Genomic DNA, 18,974 nt, shown 5'->3' on the forward strand with positions numbered 1-18,974 from the left:
CTCTATTCAATTGTTTCAGACTTGATTGGGTTTGAAAGATCGGCTTTATTTTTTCAAATATAATTTATATAAAATTAACTTTCAATGAGCGTATAAAGTACATTTATTCCGATGTGTAACTAAAAAAAGTCAAAACAAGTATTCTGTTGATACTTCTTACTTATAATTCGGCCTTTTGTTCTGTATTCGACTGAATACTGAATACTAAAACACTATTCGACCGATTAACACTTTAATTATAAATTGGGTAAAAGCAGAATATTATAAAATAAAAAAAAATCCTGTAGTTTTAGGTATTTATTATCACTATTGAATCAAACAAAAAATAAAACCAGGCAAATACAAATTAATCAAATTATTCTTACTAGCCAAATGTTGTTAATTCGGCTATACGCGAATATCCAGTCGTCATTCATGTAGATAACTATAATGGTATTGAATTTAAAAACTACACTTGCACAAGTGCTTGCGTTTATTTTTTTTCCTTATTATATCAAGCTTACTGCTTGGGTCAGGAAGAGGGTGCTTTCGTTTTAAAATATAAACAAATAAACACAACTAATTGTAATAAATTTAATCTATACACGTGGTGTGGTCTTTTGACCTTAGGAAATCATAAATTTTCCATTCGGACTGTCGAGACGCTTGTTGCCTACCTCTTTATAGTTGTTAACTAAGACTAATAGATACAACTATTTATACACTCACCCTAATGATCAAGTAATTACGTAATATTATGATTATTATTTGTTCAGTAAAAAGGTAATAAAACGTGTATACCTACTAGATATACTAGAATACAGATATTGCTGTCATAAAACGAAAATAAATAAATAATACCAGACACCTGCCCCAACTACAGATTAAGGGATCACCATCATGATGTAAAAACAAAGACACAAAGAAAGGCTTGAAAAAGCAATAAAGAAAATAAAGTTATGATATTTTTTTAATGATATCTGAAATTAGAAATATACCAGTTTATGCTGGTCCCGCTTTGCGCTCAGTTTGCGTGTTAGCGCCATTCAACCCATACTGGAAGTTATTGGTTTGACATGCACTCATTCCTACATGGTAGCTCTTTTTTGCGGTTTGTATTATTTACCATTGAGAGTTATAAGTGATCCGTCGGTAGTTTATTAATACGGTTTTATGTTACGTTCTTATATAAAATGCAAATATGGTTAAATTAATTGATACAATAGAGCAGCGGTCGCAGCAACGACTCACGACGTCTTCATTAAATTGGATTTTAGTCCACAAAAAACTTATGATAAATTAATAAGTATTATAGAGTTGATACAATATATAACAAATAGAAGTATTTTAATCTGATTCGTAAACTAGTCGATTATACATATTATTAGTTAGCATTACTTATGGATAACGTGCTTTCTCTCAACCAAGATTTTTTGCCGCCTTGACAAAATTATTCGAAATGATACTCAATTTACGAAAATTTAAGAAAATTGATATATACTTATTAATTTTCGTAAAAAGTAAATTTTTAGAAAGTTTATCAATTTGACGTAGGCATAGGTACGATTTTTGGGGGGCAGGTCATGACCCCTATGACACTCTATCAGATCGCGCCTGACAGAATCAAATATAATTTGAGAGGTGTCGTTTAAATTTCCTTTAGAAAATACAAAATAATATAATAAATAATTATAGATATCTGCAAATCTCATGGTTTTTTTATATTTTTATTAATTTATAGCAAGGCTTTTATAATAGTTGACATCATTAAATTTAATTTTAGTTTACAAAGGTAAAATAACATACTTACATGGTATTTTAATATAACGTATTTGGTATTCGGCCGATTAAATAATAACAAAAATGATACAGCTTTTAAGTTTTAACAGATGGGTGTTCCGGTTTATTAAAATGGAGTGAATTTTTAACACTATTTAGAATTGAAAACAGGACGGTAGATTAAGCGTTTTATAAATATAATTAATACTAACTTCTTGTTCATTCTGGTGAATAGTATTATTTCATACTAGAGATCTCTAATCCTTGTTGCGGCTTTAGAATTTGTCGTTACAACAACTCTATACAACGTTCACAGCTTTTTTGTCATTAGAAAATACAAACCGCTGGATCAGTATTATAAATCAATATATATATAATGTATTTTAAATCTGTTTTCTTCGAAAATATTCATTTAAATTACGTACAATACATTTGTTCCGATGTGTAAGTAATAAAAAATAGAATAATAAGAGAAGAATAAGTAAAGGGTCATATTGATCTATATTAAATACAGGTAATTAATTCGATAAGGATTGCCTTGAAGAATTGCTTAAAATCACTTCGTAAATAAGCCATTATTTCTCGTAACAAGTAAAGGATAAAATGGGTATTATGGGTTATCTCTAAGAGATAGACATGTTTTTATCTACTATATTATGCATGTATTATACATATAAACCTTCCTCTTGAATCATTCTATCTATTAAAAAAAACCGCAAAAAATCCATTGCGTAGTTTTAAATATGTAAGCATACACAGGGACAGACAGACAGCAGGAAGCGACATTGTTTTGTAATATGTAGTGATACGATGTATGGATGTTCGATAGTTTAGCACACAAGATTTTGTCATATACCTATAAATATAAAAATAGTAAAATATTCAGCCTACCTGGCTGAATATTTTACTGTTGGCAAATCTCTTTATCTTATTGAGACAAAGAACTCAACAAGTTTTCATAAATAGAATAGAAAGTTCAAAATGGATTAATTTTAGGTCATTTTATATATTTTAATTGATGCTTAATTCTATGACGAACTTTGCATAAATACATGAAGTACAGGAAAAATTGTAAACACCAAGTTTACGTTTCCGCAAAGTCAATAGGGTAATCGGTAATCGGTAATCGGTAGTGAAAAATAAATTATGAAATTTGGTAAAAAATAAAATGTATGTAGAAATATACTTAAATATTTTGAAATTGAGTGATAAAAGCTTATTAATTTATTATATTAAAATTATAAGTCGTAATTTTTAGTCTTTATATCACGTGACCTAAAACACTGGCCGCCAATATGTGGCGTCAGATAGGCAAAAACTGTCATTTTAATACCATCTGGCACTTTGATAAACAACTTTTCTGGAGTTTTAATGCTAGTATTTGTACATTACACTCCAACGATAACGATTGTAATTCATTGTTTTCCCAAAAAAACACCAAATATTTATGTTAACGTTGAATGAGTAGTTTTTTTTTTTATTATTTAATATACAACATCCACGGATTCACAGTTGCCCGTGCCTTATTTTACATTTTATTTTTATAAATTGTGGCGTTATTTTATATTTTTACTAAACATCAGCAGATCTTCGCTGAACTTCGCGAGCTTGTCGTCTTCTTGGAAGACGTGGCCCACACTGTCATTTTTTTTTTCAGTTTATATAATATATAGATAATATATGGTAATATATAATATATAAAAATACTGTATATAGTAGTTTTTTTTTATCGTAATTACTGTAATTCAGCGGGCCCTGCTCCGTGCTCGATCAGAGAGAGCACAGCCCCGGCGACTGAGTGACTGAGTGAATGACGACTGTTGTTTTTAACAATCTGACGTCATAAAAAATACTGACAGCGTTTTAGCGGAAATAAAAAGGTTTAAAATTTAATTTAATTTAATGGCAAGAAAGCGTGTTTATTTTGCCGAAATATATTTTTTTTTGGCTTTTTATAAGGAAAATTAAAAAAATGTAGTAGTGCTACAACGAATAATCATAGAGGAAATAAATAGTGATAAAATTCAGTTATAATCTAAAACCTGTATTGTACGTATGTATGTATATGTTCTTGTATTTATTATGTTGATATATATATATATTTATTTTTGTTAGTTATTATATATGCCTACCTAGATATTTCTGTAACAATATAATATATTATAATATATAGTTTAGCTAGTTCCCTACCGTCAGTTAGCATCTAACTGTACCGCTGTACTAGAGTGAATCTACGTTCCAAACCGGTGGTAGATTCACTTAATATAGTTTTTTTATGACTCAAAATTGCTTGTAAAAGCCTACTTGAATAAAGTATATTTTGATTTGATTTCATAATTAAATTACGATTCCACGCGGTCATGGTGTGTACAGTAGCTATTTTAGTTGAATATACTAAAGGCCATTACGCCTGTCCAAATACGGGACTTTAAGGTGTGGGCGATCCAATTGCTTATGGGGGTGATTCAGGCGCAAATGTTATCTGGTAATTTCTAAGTAATTCACAAACGTGCTTATATGCACATTTAAACAATAGATTGAAGTGGTTTGTTGGAATCTACGTAAACAGTAAGTACGATACATATATTTGATATAATCTTAGCGAATAGGTTTACCTAGGTTCCATATTATCTATATATATTAAGGAACTAAAGTCTACAAAAGTACTAAGTCTAGCTCTCCTCCTTTCTTTGGGCAGTGGTAGAGAAAAATTTAAAAGACGTTTCGTGTAAAGTTAGTAATAGAATATTCACCTAGGAAGATTTATTAGCATTGGTCAAGCTGACTGATTCTGATTTGCTAATTACAATTTGTTAATTTTGCGCTGTATGTAATCAAGCCAATGAAATTCATCGTATAGAGTAGTACTTGTCATATTATAAGGAAAGGTAAGTTTTATAAAATCTAAACTGTTTGTTGGAAATCAAAGCGTAGTTTATGATAATATTTTACCTACTATAAAATGCTATAACAACGTTTTGGAACAAATATTCTAACAAAAATAAATAAGAATAATATAATAAAAAAGGCGCGAAAGAATAGCATTTACCTACACTGTGGGAACAGTACGTAACGACAATCCTTAATACAAGTTTTTTCTATTTTTTAAAAGCTTTTATTTAACTTGCAATGTATGTTTGTTCGGGTGAAATCTTACTATTCAATTTTGAAGCAGATATCTTTAACCGATTAAGCTGAAATTTTGTATACTTACACAGATAATACACGATACACTGTGTGTCGTAATTCTAAATCCAATTCAAGATGGCGGAATAGTAATTTTTATTGCATTTCTATAATACGGGTATCAAATGAAAGGGATTGTTGAGAGTAACTGGAAGAAAAATGTGACGTCATTCCAAATCCATATGGCGAAACACCCAAGAGAGCGGAATAATTACTTTTTATTCACTTCTGAAATATGGGTATCAAATGAAAGGGCTTACCGAGAATCATTAGAAAAATATTCTGACATCACTCTTAATCCAATATGGCGGACTTTTGAAGTTTTTTAGTATTACAAAGTTAACCGGCAAACGACATTGCAACAATGATGTGTTGAACATGATATAAACAGACTCAGAAAGTTAGCCATCGATAAAAAGTAAAAAAATTACTAAGCTAAATATGTATGATATGTATGGCGATGATATTATTTTTTTAAATTATTTAATAATTGTATTGCCATCAGTCATTTGTACGTGTGTCGATTATTAAGTACGTGGATGACGTTACATAGATACAAACAGATGTTGTTCATTTAAAAAAAAGAGTTAAATTTTTTTAATCATAGTTAACTAGCGACCCACCCCGGCTTCGCACGGGTGCAATTTTGCCACTAAATATACTACAGAATCACTTACAACGTTCACAGTTTTTCAGTCGTTAGACAAAACAAACCGCCATGTCCCTGCGTTTTAAATACGTAATATCTTCGAAAACATTAATTTAAATTGCATGCTGTACAATATACATCAATATGGCCCATATTGATGTATATTAAATGCGCAAAGTATTTAAGGTACTTAATTAGATAAATATTAAAGCTGTATTGCTTCAAAAACAAGCCATTATTTCTCGTAACACGTAAAGGATAAAAAATTGTTATTGTGACTTTTTTGAAGGCATTTTTAAGGTATAAAATACTGTTGTACATTATTTTGATTTGTTATGTTGAGTAAGCATTTGCAATGTGAGCGCAAAAAAATTGTTTATTTACATCACTTTGAAACCACTAAAATCATCATCAGTGTTTCTCTTCTGTATTGTACGTGTATTATACATATAAACCTACCTCTTGAATCAATATATCTATTAAAAAAAACCACATTATAATCCGTTGTGTAAGCGACTTTGTGTTATACTATGTAATGATTATATGATTTTTTTTCTGCAAACAATCTGATTACGTCTGCCTATTCCTGTACGAAATAACTCTCCATGAAAGTTGTTTTGTTATTACTTAGGTATATAAGCTAAGTAAGCTGATCTAGCTGCAGTTTAAAATAACATTAGTAATAAAATTATATTTTAGATATAATTATATTTAGCCCCTGTCTGCCCCTGCCTTATGGAGGCCCCAATGCAGTTGCCCTCTCCTAAATCCGGACCTGTAGATATGAGATATGTATAGTGTATAAAATGAGTTGGTAACATCATAAGTATAAAATATTTTTAGGAAACTTTATATGTACAATGTGCCGTGTTTGCGCCGTGCGATGCTGGAGTCTGTCTGCTGGTGAATTCACCACAGTTTTTATGAGTACATAAATAAAATATATTTTTAATTATTATGCAATGCCATGATGCCAAGGAATATATTAAAGTGACAAAATAAATAAAATAGTTAGCATTTTTTTGGTTAAATATTATAATCGCCAATTTATACAATAAAAATCTCTGTTACTTGGAATGAAAGCGCTTTTATCCAAATACGAAATGATCATACGATTTTCACAGGCTGATCAACGAAATCAATATTTTTAATATAATATTTTAATTAACAGAAAATTTCATGAAAAACATGAAATTTTATTATTATATTAGAAAATTTAATATGTACTAGTATTGTTCCCTCTCATCGACACACTCATTCTCCTGACAGGCATAGGATGAGGTCGGACCGAGGCGGGATGCCTTGGTCTTTCAGGTCTAGGCGGAAGACGAGAATCCGTACTCGCGCGTGCACGAAACTCGTCCGTACTCTCAGAATGACCCGAAGATGACGTGGAGTCACTACGTACAATGCCGGCTGCTTCTTCTAATTCCATTTCTGTAAATCGACGGCCTGAAGAAAAACAAAAGTAAGTATATATCAGGATATATTAGAGTATCACTATTAAACATCTGCTCAAAAAAACGGTAAGTAATTGACTTAATAGATTAGCTACATATGTTGCTAATGTTTTCTGTACGTTAACAAAAGTTTTTGTATTTTATATTAAATATACATTGAAAAAAATATGTTTTAAATTGAGTTTAGTTAATAATTTCGTACAGTTTTTATTATATTAAAAAAAAAAAAAATTAGGACAGCTTATATTTTGCATTCGAATAACTCTGTCTATCGTTTTGATTCATTAGATACAAATTGACGCGTGAAGTACGTCGTTAGTCAATTTGTAGATAGATAGAATAGAAAAACTATTATTTTCTAAAGTAACTTTGATCTAAGATTTTAATTAAAAAAATTAAAATAACTAATATTACAAGTTAAAGAGGTAAAATATTCGTGGATGAGAAAATTATAGTTTAAAAAATTACATCTTAAAACGAGATATTGACTGCGATATGAGCCAGAATATTTTATCGATGTCATGGTTTTTAATATAAAACACCAACGGGTAGAGTTAGCTTTAATAGCTTTTTGGGGAATGTTGTAGACTGGTATAGTCGAATATCATGTATGGGACGTTATTTTTTAATCATCATTATAAAATTAATGGGCCCTCTTGAAAAGTTAAAATAGTTCGTAAAGACACATGTATTTAAAAATAGAAAATTATTATTAGAAAAGTATATTATTTATATAAGATGGTTAGTTAATGTCGAATATATGTAGTAGAGTATATTAACATTTTATTTAGCGTAAACGTGGATTTTATTATAGACTATATTAGACTATATTATACTGAAAACTTTTAATAATTAAAAAAAATTCTAAGCAGGAGGATATTTCCAATAGAACAAACGCCGGGCTCGGCCCTCACCCGATTTTTTTTTTTTATTACGAAGGCACTTATTGTATTTTATATTTAAATGCTTTTAATACGAAATAGATTTTGCGTGGGTGTATGTTTCGTGATATTAGAAACGAACGACACCTCTTGTGTTTATTACGTTTTACATGAAGCTCGAATAGCAGAGGCCCTTCATCTCTTGGCACGCAATAATTTAAATTTTTTGGATGTCATATTATATACGTTTCATTTCATGCGTAGATATTTTTTTAAGATTTACTTTATGTTTATTTTTTTCTTCTGATTGTTATAAAGAAGGAAGAAATTTACTAATTTTGTTATTAAACCAACAAATCATTCCTCGTCTCTTATTTCTTGACTAAGTTCGATAATAACAAAACGTTATCGTATGTATTTGTGCAATGTAGTCATATGATAACCTAATATGACTACTTTTCTCTTAGTTTGAGTGTAACAATGCGAGAACAACTTACAAAACGTGGGATTAACACTAGTAATTGTTTCGGAAGCGGTATCAGAGATCGCACGTGAGAGTGGTCGGCCCAGGGCAGTAGGATGAACGTCAGCGTCAACGCGCCCGCGCGACCATTTGCTGCCAACTCGCCAGAAGCGACGAGCGTCACGGAAAACACTCCATACCTGAAAATTAAATGGCCTATTTTTTACAACTTTTATCTAATTATACAGATAACAGGTGATTTTCTTTATCGAATATTTTATTTAACACGTTTTGTTCAGTTTCGCGCATAAACTAAGAAAATTGTCGCCTTAACCGACTTTTTCTGAATACACAATATGTGCGTTTTCTGGAGATATTATAAAACACCTATGTGTGTTCTCCGTTCCTTCACTTTCGCAGGCTGATGGAATGTTTTTAAAAGCCCGGGAGTGTAACATTATTAACTATAACTTCGGGTTGTCTATGAGAATTTTTGGCTTTATCACGCCTAAGAATGTTCAACATAATTTTCAATAAACCAAAATCTACGTCGACAATGTTCATTTGGCTCTGCTCATGAATCAATACATAGTGTTGAAATGTTAACAGTATCTGACATGACTTAGGATAAGTGCAGTGGGACAAATAATTAATTATCGATATTTTTTCTTATTTCATAAAAATATAATTGGTCCCTATGATTGTGCATTAAAGATAAATCCTAATGGGATAGTTTCTATCGATATTTTGGAAATTGCCAACCATATAAACTTTCTGTTATTATATAATTATCGATTTCCAATACGCCGATTTATCAGCAAAAACTTTGATGGAACTTCTGAAGGAATAATAATTATCAAAATTAATTAATTTATTTAAAAAAAGATTCGGTACCAAAGACGGATTTAGATTTTAATCATTTATACACATTACACATACATATTCATTAATTTTGAATTCACAAACAGTCATAAATAGTCCTGTAAATAGAACAATTTGCAAATACCAAATGAATACGAAATATTTAGGGTCGTCTATATATGATTTATTTATTTTTTGTTTATAAAATAATCTTTTATTTAATAAAAAAAAAAACAGAATAACATACTTACGTAGATAATATTTTAATTATAGTAACGTCTGCTTTATTAAAATATATTAGATATTTTATAAAAGTTAAAATATAATTGCTGTTACAAGCCCGCCTGGGTAGGTAAAGCCAACATACCATATGAGATTGATTTCCCATTAGCGAAGAAAGGAATGGTTAATATTTCTTACAAAGCCAGTGTCTATGGGTGGTGGCGACCAGTTACCATCGGGGCTGATAGGCGAACATATTGGCCACCATATGCTCGTCCGTCTAACCATATTATATAAAAATAACTTTTAAACACATCGATTAATTTGATTAATTGTTTTATTATTTTCTATGTAATATTATCAAATGTTATATTAATAGAAGGTAGGCATCCAATTGACAGAAATATACAAGATATTTCTTGACGCCGGATAAATCTGTCACAGAGTGAGACGTCAAAAGTACTTATTAAATGATTTCAAAGTTACGACTTCAACATCTGACGTCTAGAAATTATGAGTATAAAAACTTTTAAGGCTTTCCTTTCCTTCAATTTACATCGAACTCGTATATCTTATATAGATATTCGCTTTTATATATTATATATAAAAGCGAATAATACCGCTCACTGATCAAACACGAAATCCTAAATCAGAATAACACCTACCGACTTGAAATTTGCCAGGTAGGTTCCTTATAGGATGTAGACATCCGTTATGAACGGAATTTAAGAAACTTCCGCCTAAAGGGGTAAAAGGGGGTTGGAAGTTTGTTTCATAAATTTCGCGCGGGTAAAGCCGCAGTTTCAGCTAGTGTATTTATATATTTTAAAAGCCTTGCTTTCAGGAGATACATTTACCATGAAACTAATTTGATATTGAACAGTTAGAATAGCTTTTCATTTGCTGTAGTTATATTTAGCTGAAAATGACCTTCAACTCTTGCCTTCAAATCTCCCTTTGATAAAATTTGCAATAATATTTCGTACTTATTGTTTATTTAAAAAAATGAAACATATACGCTACGTGTATATAACGCGTTAATCTAACCACAATTGTTTTGTAAAAATATACAGGTTTCAGTGTGAGGCACGTTCCATTCGCATGATCATAAGCTTAAAAATCAATCTGCTTTTACAAACAACTGGTTAAAATACTCGATTGGGTGATTAAGGTTCCTTAATTTATTTATTGTTATCAAATATTTTTAATAAGCTTTGATTATTAAAATGAAAGATAAAGCAGTTTATTGACATTAAATTTCCTTATATTTCTTATTCTATATGAGCCTTGAACTATTCTTGAGTTTACCCCGTAACTGAACAATTTTATATTAATACTGAAATATTGCCGATAACATAATATAATTGGTGTGATATTATTTGATTATCAACCTCTCATTTGAAGCTCATATAAATTAATCAGGTAGTTATTATGTGATAGCTCGTCAAAATTATTTGTCAATTGATATGATTAGCACATATTATAGGCGTGAAGATACGAAAAAGAAAATACACTTTTTTTACAAAGTTACACTACAAAATAGAACATGTCTTACTGAGGGTTATTCTTAATGTAAGCTCGTCTGGATAAGTACCATCCACTCATCAGTATTCTAAGACCAAATAGCAATAAATTAATTGTATTGCTATGTTTCGTTTCGAAGAGTAAATGAACCATGATTAAAGGCTCAAAATACAGTTTTAGTTAGTATGATTGGCGAAAAATTAACGGTGGATGGAAAATTTACGACCTTACTTACCATTAGGCCATATGGCCATATACCATAGAGCTATTTGCTAGTATGCTTTCACATTATTAAAAAAAAATTAGGTATATTCAAAAGATCAACAAATATGGACTTACAATCCTTAATGATAACAAATACAAAAGTGTGTTTGTTGCTTTGTTGGAGCAAGGATCGGAGAAGGTTCGGAGAATAAATTAGGAAACTTTAAAAAAAATGTAGTTAACTTCACCTTTTAGTATGCGAGATGGTTTCGAAAACAAGATTCTCGCGACCTAATGAAAGAAAAGTTAGCTTTTTCATTGTGTTAGGGACAATACAATCTAGCAAACCAAAAATTTCCAAATAGCTGGACATAATATGAATGCTTGCATTTCAAAAGGAGGTTTAAAAACAAAACAAGAAAGTGTAGTCGCGGGTGTAAACAAACTACATAAATATTGAAAGTATACATTTTCTTACTTGGTCGATGCTTTCCCTGACCGATATTTCGTGAAAGCACACGCAGCCTATTTCCTTGCTTCTTCGTTGTCCTTCGTCTGTACTCACCATTCGATCGCCGACTTGGTCCACTTTGTTTCCTACTAATACTACTGGAGTTTCTAATATACTGTCCTGTAATGAGAATACAGTGTAACATTGAAATGTATTTATTATAATTAGTAGATACAGATCAATAGCCTTGTATAGTCCTACTGGACGATGGTTAAGAAAACGGATTTAGAGCTTATCCCACTAGACGGATTAGTGGTTTGGTGTTTATGAATATATGATAGCAAAAAAGTATATTGCAGACGCTTAGACCACACAGACACAGAAGTTATTGCCGTCATGGTCAACGAGGCGTTTTTTCCAATAGAAGTTATAAATCTAAATTAAATGCTAAACAAGTTACATAAAATAAAAATTTAATTTACATCAACATTATCGATTCGTAATTTATTTTCTTAGTTTTTTCAATCTCGGAGCTTTGTAAGCAGGGAAGGTCATTAAGAACTCGCGTCTCAGTCTAATTAACTTCTAAGCGAACGTTTTTCATATGGCTTCTTCATTATTTTATATTTAACTTAATTTTAAATCACACCTTCATATGAACAGTATTGATGTGAACATATGAAATAACGACATATAAAATAAAATAAAATGTCTAAAAACGATTATTTCACATTCCTACACCCGTGACTTCCTACGGGTAGAATAAGTGTCAGTAAAAAACGAAAATGTATTGTTATTTTTTTTTGAACATGAACCTGTGCAAGCGTACGGTACATGCCATAGTTTCATCACAATGGGATGAATGGTTTAGAAACGAATAGGATTCAAACATTATTATCGGAAAATATTTTCAAAACGAAAATTCCATAACATTTTCTTCTTAAATCATGTCACTCAAACGTAAATTTTGAAATGAAAATTAATATCAACATTAAGTTTAAGGTATTTTGCTATTTGTATAATAGAATTTAATAAAACCTTATTCGGCTACAATTATTGTAATTAAATCATGTTGATATTTTATTGATTGCATTTACAAAACTCGAACTATAATAAAAGCTCAATAAATTTGATAAATTTGCTAAGTCAAAGTCGATTTTTTTTAGGTAAACAAACTTACATTAACTGTCGCATAATAAATTAACGAACATCGTATTTGATATATTAATATGCCTGTTTATTATTTTAAAGTATAAATTATAATTAAATGTTTTCCCACACGTGCAAAAACCCGCATTGAAGCAGCATGGTAGAAAAAGCCGAAAGAGAGAGCAGTATACTTTTTAAAAAATATGTCCTTGATTATTTTCTTATTTTTAATTAATTAGAGGAATTCTGTTTTTTCTGTATTTAATAAATAAACGTTTCGTAGTAACTTATAATTTGGTATACTGACCTTAATAGAGGAGGCCAGCCTACGTCGTCTTTTGTTATAATTGATTAGAAATTTCAAGCGATGGCACTCGTCAAACGAACACTTGTCCGTTACAGAATACATTAGTATAAATGCTTCCGCCCATCTAATATTACTTTCTAAATTTACATATTCGCTTTCCTGTAATGTATAAACTACGTAAATTAAAAAATGTTTTGTGTGTCTATTTTGTTTATTGCATATAGTAATTGGTTAAAATTAGTCATTGTCGTTTAACATAATTATACCTTCATTTAAGATTTTACTGTAATATCTTTTACTTACATGAGGATCTCCTGCCGAATCTAATATTTCAAAATACACAGTTTCATTATCTATTACTGTTTGATAGGTATAAGTTTTTTCTAAATCTGGATCATACTCGCCGATAAAACGTCTTGTGATGAATCTTACTACAAGTGCTAAAAAAAATAAACAAGTGTAGTAACTACTACTACAAAAATATGTTATGATGTAGATATTCCAAGCTATTTACGCAAATTTTATGAATGACTTCCTAGTTCCAGGAACCTAACTAATAATTTCGTTAAATAAAGAATATAGGGTCAAAATTAATATTAAATTATACATTTAATTAGGTAAATTAAATTGTTATGAAACCTATTAAACACTATTGGATAAATGGAGTTAATTATGGACCAAACATACATTTGATATATTGCATTCAGATTATTAATTATTATGTTCACATAATATTACATTGTCGTCATTTAATTAAAAAGTTAAGCTCTATCGCGTACTGACGAAACAGAATTTAGTAATTTATGTTGCTGGAATTTATTAATAATAATTATGCTAAATCCGCTAATTAAATAAGTAGTGATAACAATATAAAAAAATGTGTATTTTACCCGATTTCCCAACTCCTGACTGGCCTAGCACCATAACCTTAAATGGTTTAGGCTTAGGATAAACTACGAGCTTAGCCAAAGATGACTTTGGAGATGGTGTAGTTGTCGTCATCATCACATTATTCCATCTAAAACATGTATATATACATTATTTAAAATTATATAAATATAGCTTATCATTTAGGTACGTTAAAATCAAATTTTATAACTAAAAAAATTTTTCTAATTCCTACTTTCCTTGTATTTATATGAAAGAATGGTATGATAAATCAAAAATAGCTAGTAAATTAAATTCGCACAATTATATATAGTTTAATATTAAAATTTAAAAGAGGCGATGATAAAAAACAGACAAAATTTTGAACCACTTATTCGCTTAAAAGTAAATAATCCAAAATCTGTTGGTCTTATTCAGTAAATCACTAAAAGAAACATAATTAAAAATCTTAAAAAAGATAATCTACAGAGTATCGTGTAAATTGTTGAAAATATTGCGTATTCTACAGATTTAAGATTAATGTGTAGATGACTCACTAGTCACTGCTGAAAACATTTCTTGTTCTAATAGAACTAAAAATAACAATTTTCTTTTCATTGATATTGTTTCAATTATTCTGTAAAAACAAACCAGTTGTCTGGAAGTGTAGTTTGATTTTAAACACAAGCATCAATAGCAAACATATGTAGCATCTGCTTTGGACTTGGGTATATGTTTCGATCATATTTGTTCTTACAAATCATACTATTTTTGAAGAGAATCAAAACGTGTACTTGATTACGAATCCATACTACAGACTTTATTTGTTTATGATTGCACATATTATTTGCTCAGGAAGTTTGTACTACTGACTTAGATTTAATAAAAGATTTTTATTAGTTGATATTTTGCTACGAGTATTTTCCAATATTATGCTATTTTGTCGCTCATTTTTTATCCAATACACACATTTAGATATGACCTTTTTGTAGTATAAATACGTTTATAGGATACTGGATGCTTTCTGTAATATCTCACGTCCACAATATTTAAATAATAAGGTCAATTTATAATCAATAATATAATTTAAAACTTACTACAATTACCATAGAAGTGTTATAAATTGACTCCACAATTGTTGAACCAAAATTTCGTCTTTTATAAGTTTGGTACAAATTGATACTTTAGTACAAAAATACATATTACATACTATAATACTCGTTCAATAATAATTTCAGCGTCGTATATGAGTTAGTCATAATCGCTTTGAATGAAATAAATATATTTATATTTTAAATCCGTAATAAGCCGCTGTCAACGATCGGAGGTTAACGCGAGTATATCGCGAGGGACGCCGGTAGATACTGACTTACTGAGTACTGACTACGGATCGCTCTGTGTAAGAAGTAAGGACCATGTACACGAAATAAGAAAAGGGTTTTCTGATATAGTAAAAAGTTAACAGTAAGCTAACTGGTATAAGATTATTAAAATAATAAACTTTTATGATAACTATATATTGTGTTCGGGCAGATAACCCGGACATTGTGTTAACATATACTTTTCCTTACGCTTGTACGTAGTATGTCTTCGTGTATTTCTACAACAAGGAGACCGATATTGCGAAAACACTATGATTATAAAATTAATACAATGACGATGATGCATAATGATGATATATTGCACTAGGTTTGTTTTCTAAAATGTCGATAAGCAACTCTGTTATTTTACCAAGCATGTTTTATGAAAAAAAAAATATTCACATATACATATGTTAGGCTACCTAGTAAAGCTTACCTGAGAACCCCAAACTGTCCGTAGCTACGTTATCTGATAAATCTATATTCTTACGTATTATGTATGTATTGAGGTCTATTGCTCGTTATAGGAAGTAATAAAGTTCCAAAATGAGGTGCCTTGATGACCGGTCGGGTGCGGCATGCGTGTCTATTTACTCACACGAACAGAATTATCAGGTGTTTCTCTCCCACGCTATGTCACTCATGATAACAATGAAGGTACACTTTGATTGTACCTTACACATAATCATCACCTATTGTATAACATTTTCAATCAAACTTTTATAAATAATGCTGTTTTTATCTTGGGTAATTAGAACGTTATATCATAAATATTTTATTATATATTATTTTACTCTATGATATAAAGTAATATTGCTCAAGTGCTGAAGTGTGTTTATAACGATCAATGAAATATAGTTTTATACGTACGTAGTCGAAATATTTCGCCTATTAAAAGTTTTTCGAAAGTAATTGATATGCTTTGGAAAAGTTTCGGAACTCTTGCTTCTTAAATTCCTTGTTAGTTTATAATTAATACTCAAGTACTCTACTCGGAAACAAACCTCTTGGATGATTAATAAAGTTTTAACACTGTTGTCAATATTGTTAAACGATTCCGTTTTAGTTTACCTTGACCTGAGGTTTAGCTTGATCTGACTAAAGCGACGACTAAATGATGGTAATAATTGCAGGTTATATAGGATTACATTTAATTGAAATTTGAGAAAGAATTTTTATGTTTTATTTCATATTTATCGTTTGTTATTCTGCTTTTGTTAATAATTTAAGGTTTCGATGTTAAAGACAGGTAAGTAGGTATTCTAAATTCGTTGCAAAAATATAAGTCAGAACCGTTGAGTTTTTTATTTTCGTTAGCTTCTGTAGGTTTTATTTATTTTATTTCATTAAGAAATAATAAGAGTAAAAAACAACAAACAAGGGCAGCTTATAAAATATATACAGAAGTCGTTACCACTCAAAATAAGCTGAAAAAAACGTATGTAATTTACATGAATATAATGTTAAAAGTAAAAGTAAAGTAACTAACTTAGCTAACTGCTGGGCTAGGCTACTTCTAAGAAGCTTGGAGCTTATTGGACAACGCCGCTCCAATGTGAGTGATTCTGATAATTCACATACCTATAGGCTTAATTAAGATGTTTTCCTTCACTGTTGATATAATGAATATTGAAAACTCAAATAAAGCAAAAAATACTGCTGTGGTACCTTCCTGCACGGTTTGAAATGGTAATATTCGGTTAAGTCTAACGTATTCTATAATATGACATAATAAATATGGAACTCATAATATATTGTCCTTGGCTTCATATAAAATATATATATATATATATATATTGTTTTCTTCAATCTATTTGTTTTTGTATTTGATATAACTAGCGACCCCCTCCGGCTTCGCACGGGTAATAGTATATTTAGTACCAGCATTGACGATACCAAATATACTACAAAATGTCATAAGACAGTACAGACCGCTATGTCCCTGCATTTTAAATCCGTAATATATTCGAAAATATTCACTTAAGTTACATGCTGTAAGGGAACATATTAATTGAATTGGATAAAGATTCATACCGTACTGCTTAAAATTACTTCGTAAATAAGCCATTATTTCTCACAAAAAATAAAGGATATAAATTGGTTATTGTGGATTATTCCTAGGAGATAGACATACCATTGTTGACCTTTTTGTATACTTTTTTAAGGTACACAATACAAGTACATTATTTTGATCTATCTCGTAGGGTTCAACGACCGTTTGCCATGTAAGTGCAAAAAAAATGTGTTTATTTACGACACTACATTAAAAACCTCTAAAATTATCAATTTTCTCTCACTATATAATTTTTTTTATGTTATAGGTGGCAAACGAGCAGCAGGCTCACCTGATGGAAAGTGACTACCACCGCCTATAGACATCTGCAGGTGCGTTGCCGACCGTTCAGGAAGGAGTATACTCCTTCCTGAAAGGTCGGCAAGAGTATACTCTTTTCTTGAAGGTTGCCAAGGCGTATCGGTTCGGAAAAACGAAAAGCTGGTGCCACAGAGTGGTTTTACAAGGCAGAAAATGTCTTAAAATTCACGCTGTTGTGGATTTTTGAACATCTAGGTGGTGCGGGTGATATTTGGAATTTTGACGAGATGTCCGGAGGTGAGGAGGTTCAGCAGCCGGGATTAATCCGAACAATTCTCGGAACATTCCTGGTGAAAAATTCTGTAGAAGATGCAGAGCGATCCAACATCTATACGCAAAGCGAAAGGATCAAGCAGATCGGAAAGGGTGTGATCGTCAATAATTCGAGCCGCTCTACGTTGGATACGGTCAAATGGAAGGAGCCGGTACTGGGGAGCACCCGCCCAGAGGTGAGAGCAGGACTCCATGTGAGGCCGAATTTGCGCCTTGTATAGTCTTAGACGATAGGCCGACGTGAAATACTGTCTTACCTTGCTGAGCACATCGAGCTTTTTAAATTAAAATTAATTCCTTCCTCTTCAATTACTCTATCTATTAAAAAAAAAACCTCATCAAAACGTCTTGCTTAGTTTAAAAGATCTAAGCATATATGGGGACAGACAGACAGCGGGAAACGACTTTGTTTTATACTAAGTGATATGAACGTAACAAACTTGATTAGACAAGTTTACAATTCAACAATTTAACGAACGAGCCATGAAAATCCTCTTTATGAAAAGCGACAATTTTGACGTGATTTGCATAATTTGTTATCTATAATAAAGTGCGATTGTATCATTTTATATAAAAAAATAAGAATTAGTGTACAAAAAAGGTTTGACAATCAAGTCTGATTGCAATCTTGCCTTGGGTGTCGTATACTTATTAGTTAGGTATTTAGCTTTCTAAGCTTAGCTAACTGTGTTGGTTTCGCACACCTAAAATGTTTATGTGTGTGTGTTAAATTACATATGTAATTAAATTTCACTATTTGAAATAACGTTACCAGCAAAACCATGTAATCTATATCAAGCCGATTAATATGCTCTACGACTTTTTTCCATTGATCATATATCTTGTAATATATTTGTAGCTCGTTAAGTATAGAAGACATATTTTGGTGCAGATATATATTTTTTTTTTTGATAAATAAATCATAAATAAATTACCGTTTATTTTACTCATTTATCAAATATGCATTACGTATGTTTATTATAT

At 30.5% G+C, this 18,974-nt stretch overlaps 1 protein-coding gene across 1 annotated transcript; it reads right to left on the reverse strand.

The window, feature by feature from the left end:
- Nucleotides 1-6,809: 6,809 nt before the first annotated feature.
- Nucleotides 6,810-15,330, reverse strand: LOC125077888 (ras-related and estrogen-regulated growth inhibitor). The gene is made up of 7 exons (XM_047690001.1): nucleotides 15,089-15,330; nucleotides 14,006-14,133; nucleotides 13,419-13,555; nucleotides 13,116-13,274; nucleotides 11,687-11,839; nucleotides 8,432-8,597; nucleotides 6,810-7,045 (listed from the first exon to the last, which is right to left on the reverse strand). Exons 2-7 carry the CDS (start codon nucleotides 14,118-14,120, stop codon nucleotides 6,810-6,812), a joined length of 966 nt encoding a protein of 321 aa, XP_047545957.1. The 5' UTR covers nucleotides 14,121-14,133; nucleotides 15,089-15,330.
- Between the last annotated feature and the right edge of the window lie 3,644 nt (nucleotides 15,331-18,974).

This window comes from Vanessa atalanta, chromosome 4 (assembly GCF_905147765.1).
Source record: "Vanessa atalanta chromosome 4, ilVanAtal1.2, whole genome shotgun sequence".
NCBI lineage: Eukaryota > Metazoa > Arthropoda > Insecta > Lepidoptera > Nymphalidae > Vanessa > Vanessa atalanta.